This window comes from Bos mutus, chromosome 11 (assembly GCF_027580195.1).
Source record: "Bos mutus isolate GX-2022 chromosome 11, NWIPB_WYAK_1.1, whole genome shotgun sequence".
NCBI classification, from domain to species: Eukaryota; Metazoa; Chordata; class Mammalia; order Artiodactyla; family Bovidae; genus Bos; species Bos mutus.
Genome location: NC_091627.1, coordinates 7,609,888 through 7,623,709, shown reverse-complemented (window position 1 = coordinate 7,623,709; position 13,822 = coordinate 7,609,888). Strand labels below are relative to the sequence as shown.

General features: G+C 55.5%; 2 protein-coding genes across 4 annotated transcripts; one reads left to right on the top strand and one right to left on the bottom strand.

Moving 5' to 3' along the window:
* Positions 1 to 744: 744 nt before the first annotated feature.
* Positions 745 to 4,520, top strand: ENDOG (endonuclease G). The gene is made up of 3 exons (XM_070378882.1): positions 745 to 1,517; positions 2,672 to 2,781; positions 4,173 to 4,520. The coding sequence occupies exons 1-3, from the start codon at positions 1,011 to 1,013 to the stop codon at positions 4,453 to 4,455; spliced, it is 900 nt and encodes a 299-aa protein (XP_070234983.1). The 5' UTR covers positions 745 to 1,010; the 3' UTR covers positions 4,456 to 4,520.
* SPOUT1 (SPOUT domain containing methyltransferase 1) lies at positions 3,902 to 13,394 on the bottom strand. 3 transcript variants are annotated; one of them, XM_070378879.1, is made up of 12 exons: positions 13,316 to 13,394; positions 12,270 to 12,316; positions 11,820 to 11,945; positions 8,744 to 8,903; positions 8,418 to 8,507; positions 8,265 to 8,314; positions 7,909 to 8,039; positions 6,753 to 6,825; positions 6,547 to 6,645; positions 5,973 to 6,075; positions 5,664 to 5,811; positions 3,902 to 4,677 (listed from the first exon to the last, which is right to left on the bottom strand). In XM_070378879.1, exons 1-12 carry the CDS (start codon positions 13,348 to 13,350, stop codon positions 4,609 to 4,611), a joined length of 1,131 nt encoding a protein of 376 aa, XP_070234980.1. In that variant the 5' UTR covers positions 13,351 to 13,394; the 3' UTR covers positions 3,902 to 4,608. The 3 variants fall into 3 exon arrangements, with proteins under 3 accessions (XP_070234980.1, XP_070234981.1, XP_070234982.1); XM_070378880.1 differs by having other exon boundaries at positions 11,832 to 11,945; XM_070378881.1 differs by lacking the exon at positions 13,316 to 13,394 and adding an exon at positions 13,124 to 13,309 and having other exon boundaries at positions 12,270 to 12,315.
* Between the last annotated feature and the right edge of the window lie 428 nt (positions 13,395 to 13,822).

Genomic DNA, 13,822 nt, shown 5'->3' with positions numbered 1-13,822 from the left:
TATCTGTGATGGGCTGAAACCTTTGAGACCTCAGAGCAGGAAAAAAAAACGAGCAGAAAGTCAGGAGGTTCTTAGAGTGGTTAAAGGAAAAGGCTAGGAATTTGTCCAAAGTGCCTGTTCAACTCTTCTTAAGCAATTGCAGTTTGCAGCTGATGGGAGGAGAGTATGCAATGAGGCAGAGGTATTACATTGTGATTTCATAGTAAGTTCTTTGAAAAAAAGTTGAACTTCACCAAGTCATTTACAGTCCATCATCTGCAGAAAATGACTTGTAACGTGTTTGTCTTTTCTTTGCAGATGTAATTTTAATTAGATAATTGATACATTGATAATTTTATTGATGCAGAGTTTTGTGTATTGTCTCTACCCCCCCACCCCTCCGCCCCATTACCTTAGGTGGTGAGCAAGCTGCTGTATGACTTAAAAATATTTTTATGACCTATATTCTATCTGATGTGCTAAAAATGTCCAAAACCAGTCCCTGTTTCTGAGTATCTTACTTATTCCCCGGCCTCTATCATAAGGAATACGGTAGGGAATCCTTGGATTCCTGATTTGTTTTCCCAGTTCATTCGTGTAAATTAGGAGGTAAGAACTTTTTTTTTTTTAGGGATCTTCATTGCGGAGTGGGAGGGAACCTCCGTGGAGACCGAGGGGGCCGGAACGGGGCGGAGCCGGTTCCGAGACGGCCAATCATGAGCCGTGGTGGTGATGCCACGCCCCCTCCCCTCTGCTCCGCGTCCTAAAGGGGCAAAGAAAGGGCGTCCGGTCGTCCAGTTAGGTGGGCACAGACCCCCAACTGTTGGACTATACAGTACCTCGGAGCGTTCGTGAGTGGAAGGGACCCACGTTCCGCCGCCTCACGCCTCCGCTCCGCTCCATCCCCGTGGTGGGCCCCCGCAGGCCTGTGCGGCTCCTTTAAGAGCCTCCGGGTCGGACGCCTGAGGTCGCGGCGTCCCTTCAGCGCCGCGGGCCGGCCCTCCTTCCGCGCTCGGCCACCATCCGCGGCCATGCAGTTGCTTCGGGCCGGCTTGACTCTGGCCCTGGGCGCAGGGCTGGGTGCAGCTGCCGAGAGCTGGTGGCGACAGCGGGCGGACGCGCGGGCGACGCCGGGGCTGCTGAGCCGGCTGCCGGTGCTGCCAGTGGCGGCGGCGGCGGGGCTTCCCGCGGTGCCAGGGGCTCCCGCGGGTGGCGGCCCGGGCGAGTTAGCCAAGTATGGGCTGCCCGGGGTGGCGCAACTCAAGAGCCGCGCGTCGTACGTGCTGTGTTACGACCCGCGCACCCGCGGCGCGCTCTGGGTGGTCGAGCAGCTGCGGCCCGAGGGGCTCCGCGGCGACGGCGACCGCAGCTCCTGCGACTTCCACGAGGACGACTCGGTGCATGCGTACCACCGCGCCACCAACGCCGATTACCGCGGCAGCGGCTTCGACCGCGGCCACCTCGCTGCCGCGGCCAACCACCGCTGGAGCCAGAAGGCAATGGACGACACCTTCTACCTGAGCAACGTCGCGCCCCAGGTAACGCCTGCGCCGCCCCCCGCCACCACCCCCCACCCCGGCGGCGGAAATCGATGCCAACGCTCGCCTCTAAGCCTCGATTTTCCCCTTTGCAGAATGGGAGAGTTGCCGAGTTGTGCGCCCTCTAGGTCAGGCGCCTGGCCACAAGCACCGCGCGCCGCCGGCGGGAGGGATGGAGCGGTGGGGCACTGAGCACCCAGGGCTCTCTGATCTTAATCCGAGGGCCCTGGGTGCCTCCCTGAAATCAGGATGAAACTGTTACTCACCTGCCTCTTGCAGTAGCGCCGAGGAACTGAAGATAACTGTCTACATACATGAAAGTACAGGGCACGCTTCCTGGCTCTTGGCAAGCATTTAGTAAAGAAGAGCTATAATGAGGAAAGTCTCAGCGAGACAAAGTGACCGACCCAGGGTCACACCGTGGGAGGAGACCTAGGCAGTCTGTCTAGGGGACCCTGAGCTTTTTTTACTCCATCGCCCTACCCTGCCTGCCTTCCGGGAGTAAAAGGATAGATAGGTGCCCGCAGTGGCCGTTAGGAGCAGTCACTGTGCACCCTGAACTAGCCGTCCTTCCTCTAGCCCTGTTCCCACCAGGGCCTGACACCCGCCTGGAGATGGATGGTGGGGCTCTGAGTGAGACTTGTGAGGTCCCAGCTTCTGAGCTGACTGGTGCTCACCCAGGAGCAGAGACCCCCACCCATTTGACTGGACACTGTGCTGAGGACCTGAGAGCTCAGGTGGTGGAGTCAGATTTCTGACTTTCCCTGCTGGGCTCTGCAGTTCAGACTTTGGGAGAAGGAAGGGAGAGATGGTTGAAAGAGCTGGTCTTCCCATGAGCTCCTGGGGCAGGAACAAGCCTGTTTCTCTCTGGGAGATTTGCCCTTTCATACGGCTCTTTGGGGCTGAGAAACAGCTTGGAGACCTGGGATGCTAGTTCTCCCAATCTGGGTTGGGGGCAGCTAGCACCGCTGTGAGCTGTCTGGGCCAAGTGACTCTCTTTCCACGAACCTTCCTTTCCTCTGCATGCTTTTCCCCACCCCTACCCCCCTGCTGGAACCTTCTGGCTCTGTGCTAGTGCCTGCCCCTAGGCCTGGGGCAGCCCTCTGACTACAAGTGTCCCAGCTAGTCTCACAGAAGCCCCTCTCTCCTGCCAGGTGCCGCACCTCAACCAAAATGCCTGGAACAACCTGGAAAAGTACAGCCGCAGTCTGACCCGCACCTACCAAAATGTCTATGTCTGCACCGGGCCACTCTTCCTGCCCAGGTAAGGCTAGAGCTGGGCTGGCCTGGGGACAGTGGCACCTCCCGGTCACCCCACCCAGGCTCCCCCCAGGCTCTGTGTCAAGACCGCTAGGTCCCCATTCATCTGGTTTCTGGGCAAGTCTGTCCATTCCTTACCTTGAGCCCCCGATTCTACTCTACAGAGAACTTTGGGGTACCCACATCTCTGCCTGTGTGTACCAAGCCCTGAATCTGCCCTTGTTCCTCTCCTATATCATCGCTTGTCACAGCCACCTAACTCATGTTCTGCCCAGATAGCAACCCTTGCATGGGGTTCTCACCTTCCGTCTCCTCTGCTGGGGGCATCCCTTCCTGAAGCCAGCTTTGAACTCTGTCTTCCTGACGCTGAGCCTTCACTCTTGTCCCTGTGCAGCTTGCCTGGCCTCCCAGACGGAAGGACTGAGCTCCCTGGGCTTGCTGGATGATTTTTCTGCTGAGGACTGGGATGAGTGAGGCAAGGCACTGTGGCCAAGCAGCTGGCTCTGCTGGGGTCGGAACCCAGGCCCTGTCACCTAGTCTCTGGGCTTGATTTTGTTTAGTCGCTCAGTTGTGTCTGACTCTTGTGATCTCATGGACAGAGGAGCCTGGTGGGCTACTGAAGCCTGCCAGACTCCTCTGTCCATGGGATTTCCCGAGCAAGAATACTGGAAAATTGCCATTCCCTTCTTTAGAGGATCTTCCTGACCAAGGGATCAAACCCACATTGTCTTACATTGGTAGGCGAGTTCTTTACCACTGAGTCACCAGCAAAGCCTCAGTCTCTGGGTGCCCTGGGCAAACAACCTCAACATCCTCTCCTGTAAAATGGGGATAATACCTGTTATCTACCAGATGGTTGTTTAAGGGACAGTGGGATGGTGGATGTCACCCTAGTAAGGACTCAGCACAGGCTTGCGGAGGCACTGATACACTTTAATTGGGCTGCTGAAATGGAGTGGACTCCTCGGAAACTTAGCCAGAGTCACCTGTCCAGTGTTCTGGGCACCTGCTCTGCCCCAGGCCATGTGCTGGTGCTGGGCATTCTGCTATCACATCCTCCACCTCCACAGGGAGAGATAGACATTAGTCAAGTGTCCACAAGGAGGATGTGAATGAAGGCCCGATTCTTTCTGCAGTGTTTATTGCCACCACCCACTCTCCTTGAACACAGTGTCGGACATGAGGAAACAGGGGAGGAATGAGTCTCTACCCTGCCGGAGCTCCCAGTCTCCTGGGTGAGCCAAGCAAGGCAGAGAAGCCTCATGCGGAGAGGGTGGTCCTGCAGGTGACACAAACTGGAGGTCCAATCAGGGAAGGCTTCCTGGAGGTGGTGGCCTTGGGTCTGAACAAGCCCCTGGGAGTCCTGAAAGGCCATGTGCCTGGGTCTGCTTACAGGACGGAGGCTGACGGGAAGTCCTACGTGAAGTACCAAGTCATTGGCAAGAACCACGTGGCGGTGCCCACCCACTTCTTCAAGGTGCTGATCCTGGAGGCGGCAGGTGGGCAGATAGAACTCCGCTCCTATGTGATGCCCAACGCGCCGGTGGATGAGGCAATCCCGCTGGAGCACTTCCTGGTGCCCATTGAGAGCATTGAGCGGGCCTCCGGGCTGCTCTTTGTGCCAAACATCCTGGCACGGGCGGGCAGCCTGAAGGCCATCACTGCTGGCAGCAAGTAAGGGCAGCCCCAGCTGGACTGTGGGCTTGAGGGGCTGAGTGAACTGAAAAGTCCTTATTTTTGGAAGCAAGTCTCGAGTATGTTTGTCCAGGTAACCTGTGGGAACCTCTGGCTTCACTGCTGCTTTTCTGCCATCCTGGGCCCCACAGAACCTTCAGCTGGGCCGGGCACCTGCCTGGGTAAGGCCAGGCTGCAGGGCAGCCAGGGAAATGAGGATGGCCTCCTGGAAGACAAGCAGAGCAACAGGCTGTGGCCCCATCGCCCAGCACCCCGGCCCTTGGCATATGCTACCATCAGCAGGGTCTGGGGGGTGTGGGGAGGCACTCCCCAGGACCCTGGCCCATGGGGTATGCTGCCATCAGCAGGGTCCGGGGCAGGCGGGTGGGGAGGCACCGCCCAGGACCCCGGCCCATGGGGTATGCTGCCATCAGCAGGGTCCAGGGCAGGCGGGTGGGGAGGGGGGAGACAGGTTCAGCTTCGCCTACTGTCACTGGCCACCTGCAGGCCCTGCCAGGAAAGGGCCTCACCTCTCTGCTCCTCAGTCTCCTCGTCTGTAAAATGGGGCTGATCATAATACCCACCTCCCAGGGTCAGCCGGGGAGGGGGAGGTGATGGGCAGGAGGGCCCTCGGAAGTGTGGGAGCAAGGGTTCCTGCCTGAGACTGGAAGTGCACAGTACCCGGCCCTGGCCGGGCTCCTGGGGTCAGGGAGACTGAGGCTGTCCACGTGTTTGGTCACCACTGTAGGCACCCCAGCAGGTGCCTACAGGCACAGCGTTCCATGCTGCCCAGGTGGAAGGCTCTGAGAGAAGGTTGCATCCTGTCCCCCTGGAGACAGGTGCCGGCGAGGAGGGCTGCCTTGCCCACCACGGTCAGACACAGGGAGTGGGACACGGAGCATACAGCTAAGGAAACAGGCCCAGAGCAGGGGTGGTGGGTGTCCTGGGTCAGCCAGCCTGGGAGCAGCTGGACGGGCACCAAAATCAGCATTCCTGGCTTCCAGCTCACTCTTAGCTCGTCCCTGCTGTAGTTCTGCTGTAGGGAGAGGCTGAGGGGGTGAGGGGACTGCCCCAGAAGGCTGGCTCAGGGCAGCCCCGGACGGGATGAGGGACAGGGAGAGAGCTGCAACCCCCTTGGCCAGAGGGAGGGGCTCTGGGCCCTGCTGGTGGTGAAGAGGCAGGGCCGGGAGGTCAGGGAGGTGGGTGGCTCACCTCTGTGCGGATGGTGCGGCTGCCCTGGTTGGGGCAGGTGTTGACGTACAGGTCGAAGAGGACGCTGGGCTCAGCCACCTCCAGGTTGGGGTCGGCATCCACTCCAGCTTCCAGCCCCTGGAGGCCCCCAAACACCACGAGAGCGTGCCTGCTGCCCACAGGAGGGGATCACTGGCTGCCCATCACGGCCCTCTGAATGCCACCCACAGGGCTCTCAGCGCCCCCATACGTAGCAGGGCCCAGCCCGTTCTGCTGTGTCCCCGCCAGTCCGGTCCCCTGCTCCGTGCCCTGCCCCCTGGCTGGACCCACCTGAAGTTGGGAAGCTGGGCAGAGGCCACATCTGAGCCTCGCTCTGACGTCCCGATGGTCAGATCATAGCCGTCCTGGAAGGGGGCCTCAGCAAACACAGCACCTGCCGGGGAGGCCAGCTCACTGGGGACCCTGTTCCCCCCAAGCCACTGTCACTTGGGTGCGTGTGTGTGTGGGGGGGTGGTGGTGGCAACAAGGGAGCCACAGCCTGCATTCCTGCTGGAAAGTCAGGGATGGAGCGGGCAGAGACTGTGCCTGAGCTAGCCTGGAGAACAGCAGAGGCTGGGGAGGAAGGAACTCCAAAAATAAATGGCATACCTTTGACTCCTCTGGCCCTTTTGCCCCCATTCCCAGCCCCACGGCAGACATCATTAAAGATGCTTTGCCTCAGGAGTCCTTAAAAGCATCCCAGGCAGTGCACTTGAGGCCCAGAGAGGCAAAGGCACTTGCCCAAGGACACACAGCATGTTAGCAGGATTAGTATCCCAGTCTGACTTCTGGGTCAAGCAGGGCTCTCTGAGGTCCCCCAGACAGAGAGAAGACAGATGTTCATAGGAGGAGGCTCTGTGCTTACTGAGGCAAGAGGCCAGGCGGACTGTGTAGCCCCAGTAGAGACCAGCTTTGGTCCGAGGGTCCTGCGACGACACGACCTTCCCCCGGTAGGTCTTACTTTCTGGAGAGGAAGCAGACATGCTGTAAAGATGGGGTGAGGGGACAAGGAAGTGGCAGGAAGTGGCCCTGAGCCCGCAGGCTGGCTGGGCTGGGGACGCTCTAGGATACCTGGGAGCTGGTTCTGGTTGAGCCGCACTGTCACCCGAAGTCCAGGCTCCAAGTTCTTGTCAATCTTCACCTCCTGGGAGAAAGCCAGAAAAAACCTGCTGCTCTACCCCCACCCCCAGTGCAGGACAGCAGGGGTCACTCCTCTCCCAGACACGGGGGCATCTCAGGGGTCCAGGTCACCCTTTGTGCCCTACTCCCCAGAGCCTGGGGCCAGACCTGCTCACAAAAGACCACTCTTGCAAAATGACTACCCCATGATATGGGTGAAAAGGATCAGTCCAGGCCTGGCACAAAGCAGGAAGTATTTCTGGGATAAAATCCCAGTTTCCTACATTTTGGGGTGCTTATGTGGTCACTTAACTCCTCTGAGCCTTGGTTTCCTCATCTGTCAATAGAAGACTTTCCATAAACAACAGCTATTGTTACACTGCACGGGGTTGGGATGAAGTGAATGCTGACCACGTGCGAGCTGTGATGAAGGACCCCTGATGTCTGTGTTGTGTCCCAATTTATGTATTTATTTTGGCCTCGATGCACAGCTTGCGGGATTCTGGGATCTTAGTTCCCTGACCAGGGACTGAACCAGTGCCCTTGGCAGTGAAAGCTCAGTCCTAACACGGGACCACCAGGGAAGTCCCTTGTCCCAGTTTTGAATTTAGAATGGCTTTCTCCTTGGAGGGTTTCACATGTGTTTCTCCGTTCATCTGAGTCTGGGTATCCTGGTCTGCTTTCGGCCAGTTCTCTCAGGTCTGTTCTTTTTGAGGGGAGGGGATCCCCATACATTTAAATGTTTCTGCCTCTGACTCTAGGAGACATGAGATTAATAGATGGGAAATGAATGCTCCAATCCAGAGCTTGGCATCACACTGGAACAGCCCCAGAGAGACTCTGAACTTGATTTTGCAGGGTTTTGTTTTGGTTTGTTTTTAGCACAAAGGCTCGCTTCTGTTGATATGCTTTTCAAAAAAAAACCAAACCAGTAAATTTTGCTCCTGGCTCTATCTGTTGAGCCCTATTTTAGGCACTTCTCTGGCTCAAATCTAAATCAGTGGGGGCCTGGCAGGCAGAGAGGCCCGGGGCCAGGGATCCCCTTACGTGCCCTCCAAACCCAGGGAGTGTCTGGGAAGCATGTCTCAATACCCACTCCAGTTCCTACCTTCTTCATGCCACAGTTGACAAAGGAGCCCTGGCCAGGCCGGGTGGGCCGGTCCACCACAACACCCTCTCGGAACTCAGATTCCTCATCTTGACGCATGTGGTGAGGGCTGTCCAAGGGGTTCAGGAGCCCTGCGGTTGTAGAGGGGCCAGGAAGAATCTGGGAGGTGCAGAGGCGCACGGGGGTGGCGGGGGGTGGGGCAGGTGGGTGGGTGATGAGGTTGGGAACGCTGGTCCAGGATCCAGCTCAGTGTGCCATGAGGCACAGGTCTTGCTTTCCCAACTGGACCATGAGTTCTCAGGGCCTGGAGGAGGATCCATGCGAAATGGGGGTCAGGTCCCCTCCCCCAGCCTTACCTGCAAACTGCAGATCCTGATGCTTGGGGAAGAAGGCCTTTCTTAGGTACCTAGGAAAGAACGCAGAGCTCAGGAAGTTCCCAGGGAGGCCATGTCCCGCGCAACCTGCACCGTGACTGCCCCTCCGCTCCGGTCTGGGGGATCTGTCCTTACTGTGGACATTCCAGGTATTGCAGTATCCGGGCCAGCTGCACGCACGCCTGCCCCTTCTTGCCAACTCCCCTGAATTCCCCCTCCACAGTCCTAGGAGAGAAAGACAGGGGTCCAGCCCACCGGGTTCTCTTAGAGAGCTCTCCCACCCCAAGTATGACCTCAGCAGTGCCCCTGCTTTGCTACTCGACCCACCAGGGTGACAGTGGGGGCATTCAGACAGGATTCTCGGCCAGGCAAGAAGGCGGGGAAAGAAGTGCAGCCCAGCCAATCCTGGCAGCCCTTCCCTTCTCCCTGCACCTGCCGGGAACCTGCTGGAGGCCCCTCACTTGGCATCTTGGCCTTCTTCATCGAACACCACGATCTCATCCACACAGAAGATGGCGCAGGCTCTGGCGATCTGGCCGGCCAGGTAGGTGCGAAGCTCCGGTGACTGGGCATTGTCCAGGATAGAGCCTGGCAGAGCCACGCTCAGGGTGTAGTGCCGCCCTGGGGAGGACAAGGGTGTTCATGGTCAGCTGGAGCAGCCAGGGCCATCTCTCCCCTCCCTTCCTCTAATCCTAGGGCCTAGAGTTAGAAAGTTTTCTTACGGGGAGGATTTTTGAAATAAGTAGCATAGATCTCAATCTCCCCAGGAAGAAAATGAACTTGGGGGTCTCCAGAGCTCCCATAAACAGGATGTACCACTAGCTATGACAGGGAGTGGTTAGAGGCATTGACCTATATTCACATCCTCTGCCCCCTACTGCCTCAGTTCTCCAGGCATCAAAATGGGATAATAATGAGAGTATTTATTCTTACTGGACATCCCCAGTGGTCCAGTGGTTAAAATTCTGTGCTGCTAATGCAAGGGGCATGGGTTCAATCCCTGGTTGGGGAATTAAGATCCTGCATGTTGCAGAGCAGCCTCCCCAAAATTAAACAATAATAATAATAATTCTTCGTGCCTTTTATGGGTATAAACTTAACCAATAACCCTAGGAAGTAGGTACTACCATGATCCCCACAGACAGTCAGGGAACCTTTAGCCTAAAGAAGTCAAATACATGACCCAAGGTCATACAAAAGGCAGAACAGCAGACTTCAGAAAAAGTACCACACTTGTGCTCCCAGAATCGTCCAAAGGGAGCCACATGAGATAAAGGGCTTTCCTGGTGTCTGAGAAAGCAGACGTGCTCAGCTTCTGTCCCTGCTGTCACCACAACCACTGGGCTTACAGAGTAAAATAAGGCCCCTAATACTCCCGACTAAAAACACCCGTGAAATCGGCGGGGGCCAAAGGACTGGAAAAGGCCAGTTTTCATTCCAATCCCAAAGAAAGGCAATGCCAAACAGCTCAAACTCCCACACAATTGCACTCATCTCACACACTAGCAAAGTAATGGTTAAAATTCTCCAAGCCAGGCTTCAGCAATACGTGAACCATGAACTTCCAGATGTTCAAGCTGGTTTTAGAAAAGGCAGACGAACCAGAGAGAATTTGCCAACATCCGCTAGATCATCGAAAAAGCAAGAGAGTTCCAGAAAAACATCTATTTCTGCTTTATTGACTATGCCAAAGCCTTTGACTGTGTGGATCACAATCAACTGTGGAAAATTCTGAAAGAGATGGGAATACCAGACCACCTGACCTGCCTCTTGAGAAACCTGTATGCAGGTCAGGAAGCAACAGTTAGAACTGGACAGGGAACAGACTGGTTCCAAATAGGAAAAGGAGTACGTCAAGGCTGTATATTGTCACCCTGCTTATTTAACTTATATGCAGAGTACATCATGAGAAACACTGGGCTGGAGGAAGCACAAGCTGGAATCAAGATTGCCGGGAGAAATATCAATAACCTCAGATATGCAGATGACACCACCCTTAAGGGAGAAAGTGAAGAAGAACTAAAGAGCCTCTTGATGAAAGTGAAAGAGGAGAGTGAAAAAGTTGGCTTAAAGCTCAACATTCAGAAAACTATCTGGTCCCATCACTTCATGGCAAATAGATGGGAAACAGTGGAAACAATGGCTGACTTTATTTTTCTGGGCTCCAAAATCACTGCAGATGGTGATTGCAGCCATCAAATTAAAAGACGCTTACTCCTTTGAAGGAAAGTTAAGACCAACCTAGACAGCATATTAAAAAGCAGACATATCACTTTGCCAACAAAGGTTCCTCTAGTCAAGGCTATGGTCTTTCCAGTGGTCATGTATGGATGTGAGAGTTGAACTATAAAGAAAGCTGAACGCCAAAGAATTGATTCATTTGAACTGTGGTGTTTGAGAAGACTCTTGAGAGTCCCTTGGACTGCAAGGAGATCCAACCAGTCTATCCTAAAGGAGATTAGTCTTGGGTGTTCATTGGAAGGACTGATGCTGAAGCTGAAACTCCAATACTTTGGCCACCTGATGCGAAGAGCTGACTCATTGGAAAAGACCCTGATGCTGGGAAAGATTGAGGGCAGGAGGAGAAGGGGACGACAGAGGATGAGATGGCTGGATGGCACCACCAACTCGATGGACACGGGTTTGGGTAGACTCCAAGAGTTGGTGATGGACAGGGAGGCCTGGAGTGCTGCGGTTCATGGGGTTGCAAAGAGTTGGACACGACTGAGCAACTGAACTGAATACTCCAGAATTCTGGGGCTGACCAAGCAGGAAAGATACAATTTGTTAGGGTAGATGCAGATGTACAGAAGGACACAATGTGGGATTAGAAAAACCAGGTCCAGAAGTGCATGGATTAAGCAGCCTCACTTCTGTAAAATTGTATCTATATACTTCTTTCCCTGGATAGAAGTGGGTGTTAACAGCTGGGGGCTTCCCTCGTGGCTCAGGTGGTAAAGAATCTGCCTGTAATGCAAGAGACCCAGGTTCAAAACCTGGATCCCCTGGAGAAGGAAATGGCAACCCACTCCAGTATTCTTGTCTGGAGAATCCCATGGACAGAGGAGCCTGGTAGACTACAGGCCATGGGGTCGCCAAGAGTCAGACACAACTCAGCAACTAAATAAGACAACACACCAACAGGCAGATTGTGATTTGGAAATAGATCTGGATGGAAATGTGGCATAAAAATGGAGAGTGAAGTGACCTAGCAATATGGAATATACAGTTTTGTAAGAAATTAAAATTTGTGTATAGAATAGCAGTTGCAAATATTCAAACAATAAAGTCTGGCTAAAGGAGCTTAAAAAAAAGTATAATCAGCCATTACAATGATGAGGTTCTAGAAGTTATGATATATGACACTTACCCTCCAGAGAACTGAAATCCACCTAAGTAGGAGGTTAGGGCTCAGCTTTTTGGGTCCCTCCCATTTTCCAAGCCTCAGTTTCTCCATCAGGACAAGATGTCTGGGCCCAGTGGCCCCTAAGGGCCCTTCCGCCCTTCTCTGCCCTGCCCAGGACCCGGCTCGCTCACCCCGATCCTCGCTCTGGGCAGCTGCCTCTTCCTCCTGTTGGCGCTTTGCCTGTTCCTCCTGCGCTCGCTGCCGCTCCAGTTTCTTTGTCATCTTGAGATCCTTCCCCTTCTTTTTCTCCTCTTTTTCTGGATAAGAGGACAATTGGTGGAGGGAAGAGTGACTTGGAGGTGGGAAAGACTTGGAACAGCCCAGGAGGTGGTGTCCTCTCAGTAGGTCAGCCTGGGGACTCCAATGCTGCCTAGAGAGCAGCCAGAGAAGCCTTCCAGGGCTTCTGGCCTCCTCGTCCCCATTTTGGGTACTAGTAAGACCTAGAGGGGACAAACCTGGTGGCTTTTCCCCAAGATTCAGCTGTGCACTGATGGGCGGTGGGGAGGTAAGCACAGACACTTAGCTCTCCATTGGGCCCAGCCCCGCCAGGGCCCACCTCCACCCCCTAGTCCCTGACTTACTCTGTTGCTTCCACTTCCGCCACTCTACTCTTTGGCCACGTTCACCCTGGAGAAGGAGTTGGGGGAGATACAGGAGTGAGGCTGAATGGTCACACCTGAGCTGGGGCGGGGGAGGTGTTCCCACTTGCTGCTCCCCAGCTGTCTCCTGTTTAAATGAGCTGTTGTTGGTTAGTGCTCAGTCGTGTCCAACTGTTTTGCGGCCCCATGGACTGTAGCCCACCAGGCTCCTCTGTTTGTGGGATTCTCCAGGCAAGAATACCTGAGTGGGTAGCCATTTCCTTCTCCAGGGGATCCTGCATTGGCAGGCAGATTCCTTACTGTCTGAGCCACTAGGGAAGCCCCTTTAAATGAGGGTAGTGAGGAAACGAGGGGCACCCCCCACACACACACACACAATACTGCCCAAGAGAGAGCGTCAGGAGGGCAGGGACATGTACCCCCAGTGCCTGAGACCATAGCTGGAACATAGTAAGCATTCAGTAAATTGTTAAATGAGTTCCTACTGGAGAGAAGAGGAAATAGGTTCAGGGGGACAGGACTTGCCCACTGCCGCCCTGGTTATCAGAAGAGATACGCCATGAAAGGGCTCGGGAAGGAGCCGGGTCCCGCCTTCCGAATCCGAACCCCGGGCAGAGTTGCCACTAAGGACTCCGGCAAGGTTGCCATTGGCCATAAGGCAACGGCAACCCAATCCAGTACTCTTGCCTGGAAAATCTCATGGGCGGAGGAGCCTGGTGGTCTACAGTCCATGGGGTCGCGAAGAGTCGGACACGACTGAGCGACTTCACTTTCACTCCGGTAAGGTAATGAGTTACCAACGCTGTCCCGGCTCCGACTCAAACCCCGGTTCCCACCTCCGCTGCTCATCGGCACAGGGGTTACTGAGGCCACAAGCAGGCAACAAGCTCGGGGACTCCGGCCGCGGAGCAGCGACGAGCCTGGAGCTGGAGGGGCGACTCGGCCCCGCCACGGGGCCCCACGCGGCTCTATCTCTTAACCCCAGCCCGGTGCCCTGCCGCAGGGCTCGCACATCCCTCCACCTACCGGAACCACAGGGCCGCTTCCTCGCGCGCTCCGCCATATTCGCCGAACGCCATAGGCCCCGCCCGGCCAATCAGACTCACCCCTTCCGGCAACACCTACTTCGAGCCGTCCAATCGGAGACCCAGTGGCGTGCGTGGGCGTGGCCTAGGTGCTGAGAGGTTAGAGCACGTGGACAGGGGAGGGCTGGAGGTGCTGGATGGGCTGCCTAGGGGCTGATGGGGGGTCGGCATCCGGTGAGCTGGACCTGGCGCTGGTGTAGGCACCGGGGGCGGGGGGGGCGGGGGTTGATGTTTAGCTCATCTCAGGCCTGAGTGTCCCAGTGCGCAGAAACTTTGGACTACCAGAGCGCTGCCCTCCGGCTCGGGTCGAGCACGGAAATCAAACATCAGCTTGGTTTTGTACATGGGGTCTTGGGGCCCGAAGCTGGAGTGTGATTCAGAGCTGGCAATAATTAAATCCAGTTATAGATTCGCTCATTTACTCTCTCTTTTAATTATTACACTTTATTA